Consider the following 10,625-nt stretch of genomic DNA (forward strand, 5'->3'; position numbering starts at 1 on the left):
TTCTTTACTGGAAGTATTTAATTAAATATTTAGCAGTATGTGGTATTTGTATGTTCTGGTTGAGAAACATCTTAATTTCCTCAAACACTGTACTATTTTTAAGTGAGAATTCTTAACAGATTTCCAATTCCTCCTCAGCTGGGTAATATATTTGAGTCAAGCTTTTGAACTAAACTCCAACTGAATAAAAATTAAACAGGGTTTCAATGTGGCCCAGAGGTGGTTCTGGTCACAACAGCTATTTTAAATTGATGTTGCTGTTGTTTTGTAATTGTTGTTTGTACATTTGTTTGTTTTAATGACTCTGACTTATGTAAATAAAACCCTGCTGGTATTTAGTAATTTTTAGTTTGCTGGTAGTGCCACAGTATGGATACACATGGAATTTCTTGCTATCCATCTGGCCCCACAAGAATATTGTAGATGAAAACGACCATTATGTTACTCAGACACTACGAAATGACAAAATAGCTAAAAGATAGGTTTAAACCTGCTGAGTACTCACCCAGTTTTTCTTTTTCTTTTTTTTGGAATCAGCATCATTACCACTGCCAATACTTGAATGACTTGTAGCGCTGTTGATACTGGAAACACTTTCTGAAGAATGTTGCCGCCTTATACGTAAATCTAAAGGAAACACATTACCGTGAAATCTGTTTCAAGATAATAATTCTTATATTTGTGTAGCATCTGCCTCCTCAAAGACAGTCTAAATGAACATAAATGGCATTGACGCTTGCAGTGGCTCAGATTCAAGCTACTGAAGCCCGTGAGAAACCACATAGGGACCAAGGGGGATGCATACAATTAATCCAACACTCAGGTGCTTCTCCAAACAAGGCTGTTCTTGCCCTGAAGGCAATGACCCTTCACAGCAATGCATGCACGTGTATCCTCATATCTGAGCACATGGACTACCTGACACATCAGTGCCACATGTATTACAGTTCTGAGGAGTGTAGGCACTACTCAACTCGTAGTAGCCCTAATCAGTGTTCAGATGATACCTTCTAATATACCATGATGGAAAGAAACAGGCAGGAGTTCATCAAAACTGAATGAAACAAAATAACCAGAAATGGAGAATATTAAAAAATGGTTGGTGAGGCTTCTGAGTTTCAATTTCTTAAAAGTCTCTGATAGCTATATCTTAATCACTGGAAATTATTCTTGCAGAACATGCTCACTAATAGCAATGGAAATTACTTTTCAGATTATTTTCTACTTCCTAGAAATTTGCTTTGCTGCACTCGAGTCATGAAGGGAAATGACCTTAAGGCAAACGCCTAAATAATGACCTCTCTAATGGAAGATCATTAACACTCTCAAAAACGAATATCACAATAATTTCTTTCAAGTAATTCCTTTGCTGTTGCTTATCAGCTGTCACTTTTGAAGTAAATATTTATCATGCAATATCTGCCTAGATGCAATAACAAATTAATTCGACATCTGGAATTTAAAATCTGCTTTCCTGCACTGATTAGCACTTCACGATGGAGCTGAGCTCTTGTCAACAGTTACCAATGCGAACACCAAATTTAAAAAGCTACAACTTTGACTGGGTTCCCAAGCTCTAACCATGTTATACCATAAGACTTCACTTGTGTCTTCACACACTTCACTAGCCCATTGCAGGGACACAGTGAACTCTTGATCAATTCTGGCCACCTAGTTCTCAGAAGATAAAGCTCCAGGAGCATTGGTGGACAGAAACTTCTGCAAGGTTTCCAGCTCTGGAAACACCACAAGTATGCCCACTATTTCCTTCAGAATGTGCTTTGCTTTGCAACAGAGTTCCCAAACAACAGAAAAGTAGTGACTTAGCTTTCTTTGGTTTTTTTTCCCCTGGGGAGAATTCCACATTTATTTTGATAATGACAAAGCCATACCTTTGTGGGTATGATCAGGGCCATTCAAGGCTCCTTGAATAGCAGCTTGAGCAGCAGAATTCTGGGCTTTCAGCATTTCAATGGTTTCCCTTAGCTCTATAAGCTCAGATTCCTGTGGGAAGAGCAAAGAGAGATCAAAATAATGGCAAAAGAACAATGTTTGTCTAAACTAAAACAAAAGATTAGAAGAAAAGAGTTTTCAAATAAACAATCCTGGAACTGCTAGGGTGAACATAAGGGCAACAATAAAGAGAATGCATACTTCCTCCCCAAAGATATTGAAGTCAACTAACATATTCTTTTTCATTTATTCTATAAAAAGCAAAAATGTCACTTTTAAAAAGAAAACATTTTTAATAAGGAGAAATCGAAAAAGGTTCTCAATCAGTTCTTCAATATAAAATTAAGAAAAGCTCAATGACATTGCAAAAAACAATGAAACCATTTGAAGTACATCCTTTTATATGTGAGGCTACTGTTTAATGGATGAATTCAAAAGACTTAATTTGTTAAACACTAATTCAATTAAAAAGCCCCTATTTAATAGAAATTGTCCTGCAAATTGAAGTAAAATTACTCCACTTGAGTGTTGGAACTTCTGTATTAGAATGCACAGCTGATTTTTGTTAAAAAATGTCTTTTATTATTGCTTTCATAAGCAATATTTTATTGATTACTCTCTGTCCTTCCAGTCTGTACTTATATAATTAGGGTTAAAGGAATTTAAACTCAACAATAGAGAAAAGAAGGAAAAGAATAAGTCCTAAATATTTTGGGAAAGACTTGGATATGATCTGTTTCAATGTCACTGTTAAACTCCTTCTGGAAATAAAACCTTCTGATGGAATTATACTTTTTAAAATAGTTAAAAGTTTTGGTTTTCATAAAATCCCATTGTGATTGTGATTGTTTTCCTTCCTTCTTATAAGATGAAACAAAAGCATACAATAAAAATATTTTCTATCCAGTTCACAATGAGTCTTGCCACATTTCACCTGTTGGTGCTCAAGCAGACTCTGAAATGTTATTTTTGTAGACAGTTACAGACTCCAGTGGTGGCTAGCAGCTCACAGATGAAGTCTATTTCACAGGAAGCCTTTCTGTTAATAGGATATTGTTCAAAACTCATAAGGACAAAAAGTTGCAGAAGTTCAATCCTGAGCTTGGTAAAAGGATTTACAGTAATTTTACGATTATAAGCCGCACCGTTTTGACCAAAATTTTGCTCCCACACCGGAAATGGGGCTTACACTCAGGAGCGGCCAATATGTGAATAATTTTCTGACATTTCCAACCCTGGAACCATACCGGGTCAGTGCAAACTGCCAAGTCGAGCACCTGTCAGTAAAACCCGGCATTTACGCGATTGTTACAAATTGGTTACTCTGTTGCGCGACGCGTGGAGCCAGTTCTGTGCAGGCAGTGTGGTGGGGGGAGAGTCGGGGGAGCTCCCTCCTGCTGGCCCCATGGCTCAGGGGGAGGCGGGGGGCTCCCTTCGCCGTGTGCTGCCGCCGCCATGGGTGCCAGTGGGCTTCATCCCTGCCTCCCACCACCGCCACGGGTGCCGGCAGGCTCTGTGTCCCCCTGCCACTGCGGCACAGCGCCGGGCCGGGGCGAGCGAGCCCAGTGGCGGCGGCGGTCGGCCCCGAGTGACCCTGCCGAGCAGCAGCACCGAGCTGGGCCACCTGGCCCTGTCAGCAGCACCGAGCCCTCACGGCCCGAGCTAAGCCAGTAAACCCTGCCCTGCCGCGATTCTGTTACTATTTGGCAACTTTGTTGCACGCAGGTCCTCGCTGTGAACGACAGAGTGGCTTATACTTGGGTGTGCCTTGTGTATGGACAAAGAACGAAATGTTTGCTAACACCCGGAGATGCAGCTTATAGTCAGTGCGGCTTGTAATCGTGAAATTACTGTATATAAAATTTCTTCCTATCAGGTTTACAGTTTTTTCCCCCCCATTAGACAAAACTGCTTACTTATGGATAGGATGCCTAACCTTTGTTAACTTTCTCAATGGAGCTCTTTTTCTCTACTTTTTTTGCTCTAATTCTATTATTCTGGTGGCGATGGGAGGCTGGAATAAAGCTCTGCAGCAGCTTCTGATAAGGTTTTGTTACAGGATGTTTCAGTGTGCAGTAAACCTCAAGTCACATGTTTTAATTAAATTCTGGAAACGAAAGGTTTTATCTTAGAACTGTTTTATGACACTGTCTGTGTAAACCTGATGCTATATAGTTTTTTACAGATGCTGCTGGACATTCATGAAAATTTGACTGTAGAAACCATTAAAGAAAAATCTTTCTTATTGTCACAGATGTCCCTGTTTCCTTTCAGTGTTTTTTAAAATAAAACTCTAACAGAATTTGCTGACTGCTTTCTACATTAAAGCATCTGCTTTGATAAACTTACCTTTTGTTCAGCTGTCATTGTTAGACTTTGCAATCGGCCTGTCATATTTCCCAAGCTTTTTTCAAAAGCTGCTACTAGATGAGCCTGTGAAAGAAAGACAACATTTGTCATTATAATAAGGCAATTTTCCCTGATCTATTTGATTTTAAAAGTATGTTTTTCCTGCAAGCACATTTTCTCCAGCTCTTTAATATTAGTTTAAACTCAGACTAAGCTAAATTGGATAGATGAATCAGCCAAATGAACCCAGTGTTCCTGAGGCGTCTTTAGCCCCAATGAGATTAGCTCAGGTATCTCTGCCTGGAAATGAATTATGGATTTAATGCCCAGCTTTAAGTTTACTGATATATTGGCCAAAAGTAGTCTGCTCCCAAAGAGAAGTCCAGGAGCAATTATTTTCAATTACTGGACACTTCAAAACAGGAATTCAAGTATTTTATCTTGAAAAGCAAATTTTAACTTCACAAATGAAACACTTCAGAAAAATTCTGAGCCTCAAACAAAAAAAAATCACAGCTACTCTTATAAAATCTCATTGCTTAGTCTATTAATATTATATTGATTTCTGTGTGTGTATAAAATATATTTTAAAAAATATAAATATAACATTTATGATGTGTGCAAATATATATAAAAATAAAATCTTGAAAACTGGAAGTCTTACTTCTCAGTACAAAAAGCAATAAAGTTGAAACAGATCAAAAGATTAAAAAAAACCCAAACCCTTCTTTTTATTTTTAAACAACCAGCATCTTACACTGCATGAAAGTTAAATTTATACAAATGATATTTCATCAGAGCAAACTGGTATTGAGCTTTGTAGGCAAAGAAGAGCAAGTGGTCATAAAAATCCCAAGCTAAGCCAGCTCGTACAGCCAAGGGAAAGTTATTACTATATATATTCATATATATAATAGTGGGTTACTTTTGCATCTCTGCTTCAGAGCTGTTATACTGATGAGTGACTTTTGTGTTTTATAAATAATTTTGGATTGCTATAAATATTTAGGTATCTTGAAAGTACCTTATTTTATTCTTATTAAACTTAAACTATTAAAGTTTATTTCTTGTAAACCACACTATTAGTATACTTAGAAATAATTACTTATGGGTATAGTGGTCAATCTACCTGCTTTCTGCATCTGCAGGGATAATTCTTGTGGTAAATGACATGTATCACAAGGACTAACTTCAGATGAGACTAGATAAATATGCAGTCTCTTAAAGGTTAATTAGTAATTGCATATATTCCTATTTTAATGTTTATAACTTAGGCTACATTCTTGAAGTTATAATCTTCGATAAAATGAACCTGGAAACCTGTAAATCTATACTACAGTCTTTGGTTGTTTTTACTACTCTATTCCTCTGAGAAAATAAAACTGGTTTTTAAATTTACTTTTAACTTTATTAATTAGCGACATGTTAAAAAATCCTGACTAATCTATGATGTTTTACTTCCAAAGACGATGACCACAGACCCAGAACACCATCAGAGACAAAATAGATGCTCTACTACAGAATTTCAGCCAAATGTCTCTTCATTGCTTTTGTTTAACAAGAAACTAATGGAGCTCACTGTTCCCTGCCCCATAAAAAATATATGGCTTGGTTGATGGCCCATGGTTCTGCTTTACTCTGAGAATTACAGGGGGGGCTGAGGGCTTGAAAGAGGAATAATTTGTTTAATTATGCATTGCTTTTGTCCTTTTTCAGCAATTAGACTGTAATAACCACAGTACTTTGGTACCAAACTATGCATACTTGTGCAAAGCATTCTTCTATTCCATGGATACAAGTTCATCCTGTATTTCACAGGAACAGACAACAAAGAACTTACAGGGAAAATTAAGCACTAAAAAGCAGGATTAAAAATGTCATCAAAAGTCACTGAGACTGTTATTTTCTGACAATCTTTAGAGAAAGACAGCCATTTCACAAGGATTCCTGCTAAAATTCAGCAGTGACAAAGTACATTAACTTCTTGGAATATTATCCCAAACTTTTTTTCGTCATAAATGCAATTAGATAAAGATGATGCATTTTTCCTAACTCATTTCAAATACAGATTATTAGGTCTTGATTTGCTAATAAGAAATAAATGTAATTCAAAGTCCCATTGACCAAAAACTATTCAAGAAGAAAGCCTTTTAATTGCATTGTTCATTACATTAAATGTTTATTGCAAGACAGCAGACTCTTCTACTGAAGTATTAATTTTACATTCAGAGTAATAAACTGTTCTGTCTTCTTCCATGGTAGCTAACATTCATTTATTCAACTGTCTAGGGAACTCCTACTTGAAAACTTAAGTAGATTTTGCCAACAGAAATACCATACAACAAAATAAGAAAGTTTAGTTTTACAAAGGCTAAATTATCAGTGTACTTACTTGTGTGTTGAAGTATACATAAAGCATATGTTTATGCATTTATTTCCATTTGAGATCAGGCTTTGCATTTAAATAGTTAAATGCAGAAGAATTCATAAAACAATTAAAGCAAAGAGAAAAGTATTTGTCTAGCAATGTTCATCAGAAATCAGAAATTTTAATTAGAAACGTTTTTTACACTTAAAAATTTGGTAATTTATTTTGATTGGATTGCTAATCTTCAATTTCTGAGGATGATTTAATTTGTCTAAAAGTTTCCATTCTTGTCTCACACCTTAGAAATCTCTGTATTAGTTTCAGTAGTTTCATTCATGGCACACACACATCATTGCAATACTTCAAAGAGTAGCCTGAATATTGCATGTCCTTTATATAATACTCATTCTAAAGTAAAAATTTGTCTTCACAATTGAATGCAGTATTTGTACCTGAAAAAAGACATCCTGGAATTAAGAGTTAAGTAACTGGGCATTACTCGAAGTATGACTGCAGCAAAATATATCTATCATTAACATGACACACATATTAGATACAGAGATGGACAGCTCTTAATCTGTAGATATCCTTCATGTATGAATTAATTTTGACTTCTATTAATGTGTGAAATGCCCACTGGAAACAGTCAAAGAGATGAATGCTTAGGGAATGACTTCTGTGCTAAGACGACAGATTTGATTTTAAGCGTTTCCTCAGCCAGGCAAATCCCAAATACCTCAGCTCTCAGGTTTATAGCCTATCTTGAGCATGACATTCACACATGAAACATCTGTCTTCCAATACACATTGGGATTTGACCTGTGGCATTCAGATTTACAAAACAAAGGTAAATAAATGAAGTTCCTCCCACCTGACACGGCTGAATGAAAGGAGGTGTGAAAGGCCAGAAGAGATCGGGCTGATTGCAAGCAGCAAGTGTACATCTGGTGACCTTTTCTGCTTGCTGCCTGCTAGCATCTTGCTGCTTGGCTGTAGGATAGTGGTTCAGAGCTGGCCAAACCATAGCATTAGCCAGCAAACCTCCTCTGCTTTCTACTGGCATCCTGGCTCCACTGCAGTTTGCAAGCATGCACCCTTCAGCTTTATACAGCACAAAGCACTGAACAAAGTCCCTCTGAACAGGCTGGGTCAGGCTACTCACTGGAATTTGAGCCCTTGTCAGTCACACACAGAGTCTGCTGGTTGTGCATTTTCTGCACTGAAAACAAGCCCTTTCTGAATTAGTACTGAGATTTAGCCTTTAGCCACACTAAGACAGATGCCAGGGGTAAAGCAAGAATCTCAGAAAAAAATCTGTAAATTAAGCATCCAAACGACAGCTGGACCCAGCTTGAATTTAATCATATGCAAGCAAAACACTTCAGCACTTTGGGGTTAATCAAAAGAAATAAACTGCTGAAGTCAAAGATAGTACTTGAGTCCAGCCAACAAAACCTGAACAACAAATGAAATCAAATAAGAAAAATTTTAGCAGAGTTTTCAATAATGCCTGAGAAATGCTGTCACTTCCAATTGACAGATTCCAGTATAAAATAATGTATCAAGCAAAGGCTTGATCAAATAGGTCAAATTTCAGCCTGCCAGTCTTCTAATGACTTATGTACTAATGTCACCAATAGTCTTCTGTGGAGAAGCAAAGAAACGCACAAATAGCTTTGAAATGAGCTGAATAAGATGCTCTATTTTCACTCACATACAATACTTTTGCTCAATTCTACAAAGAGAAATAACAACAAGTACACATCGAGATGAACTATGAAGGAACAAGTTTTATAGCTATTAACAGTTTCCTTCTTCAGACCACAGCAAAGCAAAAGGTGCTGCCTTTTTTCAGTGGAAGTATGGAAATTAGAAGGAGGTTAGGACTAACTAACACTAAGGTCTACCTCTAAGGTGAATGCATTTGTAGCAAAAGCATTGGAAAGAACAGTGCATTTTTCTGGTTAGTAAAAGCATCACAAAAGATACTCTGTTCACACATTTCTCTGCCTGCCAGAGACAGATTAACAAAGACAGGCAGTGATCAAACTTTCCTGAGTTAAACTTAATGTTTGTTCAATTTTTAGCCTTACTGATGAGCAAACATGACTTAAAATGAGGGTCACAGTAGTATTATCCATGTAGAGATTTGATTTCTTCTCTAAAAATAAATTCCAGATTTTGTGATTAGGAATATTTCTACTTTAAAAGGAATAACTAGTAACTTAGACTACAAAATAAATGATAAACGAATAGATGCAAGGAATGCATTGCTAGGGTAGTACAAGTTAATGAAATTTAGAAAGTCATCTGGGTTTTCCATTTGCCAAGTTAAATCAACTATTTGTTAATAATTCTCAGAATTTTTATGAAAAATACTTAATAACTGGCATTTAAACATCAATTCTGTAAGTAGACTAAATTTCAGTGGTTCTATCACAATTAAAGAGTTAAATATACTCTCTGCTTTCAAGCTGGATTTTATTTCTGAGGTTTAAGTGATACTTTGTAGAATTTCTTCTCATAAAGTGCTTGAAAGATTGACAGAAGGAGCACTAAAATGTTTAAGCAGTCGATTTTGATTGTTTGTATTCATGAGGAAGTGTTTTTTAATACTTCACAAGTTCTGTACAAGAAACAGCAGAGAATGAACTCAGGACCAGGTTTATAGTGAAATGCTTTCCAATTTTTTGGTTTTGTAAAGTATGTATCTCATGAAAACATCCTGCCAAAGATATTTACCCCCACTATCCAGTAATATCTACTTTTATTTTAAGATTATATTGATCATGTATATAATTTTGTTCATGGAGAATTTGAAGCCTCTAAGTTTCATGCTCCTGAAAAATTTAATTGTGAAGGAATTTCTGCTTGTTGGGGATTTGGCAAGAGGAAAGATTTCTCTTGTATTATTTAAAAAATGCATGTGCAAAATGGATCAGCCTTAGGGGTGCTTATAGATTTAGAGTTTAAAGAACTTCTAATCCATGGAGATGGATTAGAAGGTGTATACCAGTCAAAAGAAAATTATTAAATTAACTAAATGTGGTACTTCTGGATAGGAAAAACAGATATCTATGCATATATTTTAGCTATCCTATTGAAAATGTTGTCCTTACAATCAGATCAGTAGAAAAGCATTCTTGCTAGTTATTCAGAAGCCCAGAGGGAGTATATAGGAACAAATTCCCAACAATCCAATCTGATTAATACAGATCAACCCAAATTTATTTCTTACCCATGCAGCTATTTAGTTTAAGTGAAAACCAAGCCAAAATATCCATTTTTAACTTGACTCAGTTTATTTGATTTATCGATCAGATCTGATAGTAACTTGGAGCTGGCTTTGACAATTTGTCTAGAATAAATAATTTTATTAGCAAATATGCTGTATGGTGTTTATTTAATAGAAAGACATATTGGCCAGAGGAATAGTGAAGGACTTCCAAATAAGACTGAGGAGAGATTGGAGAGAATGCTCTGACATCCTCACCATACTGCACTTGTTCCCATATTATAGACTACAGCACTTCTGGATTGACTGAAAGTGATGGAGACTGAGTAATCTTTCAGCTTTCCCTTTCAACACAGCAGTTAGAAAGAATATGCTGGTGTTTTCTGTTCTGAGCAGTGGAAGGAGAGGGAAAACTGTTTTTCTGCCTGCAGAGTAAAGAGAGGAGTGGTACCAGGGTCCTGAGATACCACCTGGAACAGGTACTGAGCAGTAGCCCACCTAAGGCAAACAATTTAGTTTTACTGATATGACACCTCTATTTAGAATCATGAAAAGGTTTGGGTTGGAAGGGACATTTAATGATCATCTAGTCCAACTTCTGACTGTGGGCAGACACATCTTTCATTAAATCAGGGGCCTGCTGTAATCAAGATAACTCCTCTGGAAAACACCAGGGCACTCAGAGTGTATGTGGGCATGTCTGTGATTGTGCTGTGTCAC

The 10,625-nt window shown here is 36.5% G+C and overlaps 1 protein-coding gene across 8 annotated transcripts in view; it reads right to left on the minus strand.

Annotated features, from left to right (window-relative positions):
• Positions 1-10,625, minus strand: part of NAV3 (neuron navigator 3) — a 517,660-nt gene that overhangs the window by 25,813 nt on the left and 481,222 nt on the right. For all 8 annotated transcript variants that reach the window (XM_033057346.2, XM_033057344.2, XM_033057342.1 and 5 more), the window contains 3 exons: positions 4,303-4,386; positions 1,893-2,004; positions 506-627 (listed from right to left, as the gene is read on the minus strand). In XM_033057346.2, the coding sequence (XP_032913237.1) occupies positions 506-627; positions 1,893-2,004; positions 4,303-4,386 (318 nt within the window). The remainder of the gene's footprint in view (positions 1-505; positions 628-1,892; positions 2,005-4,302; positions 4,387-10,625) is intronic.

The sequence above is a fragment of the Catharus ustulatus genome, chromosome 4, assembly GCF_009819885.2.
Source record: "Catharus ustulatus isolate bCatUst1 chromosome 4, bCatUst1.pri.v2, whole genome shotgun sequence".
Lineage (NCBI taxonomy): Eukaryota > Metazoa > Chordata > Aves > Passeriformes > Turdidae > Catharus > Catharus ustulatus.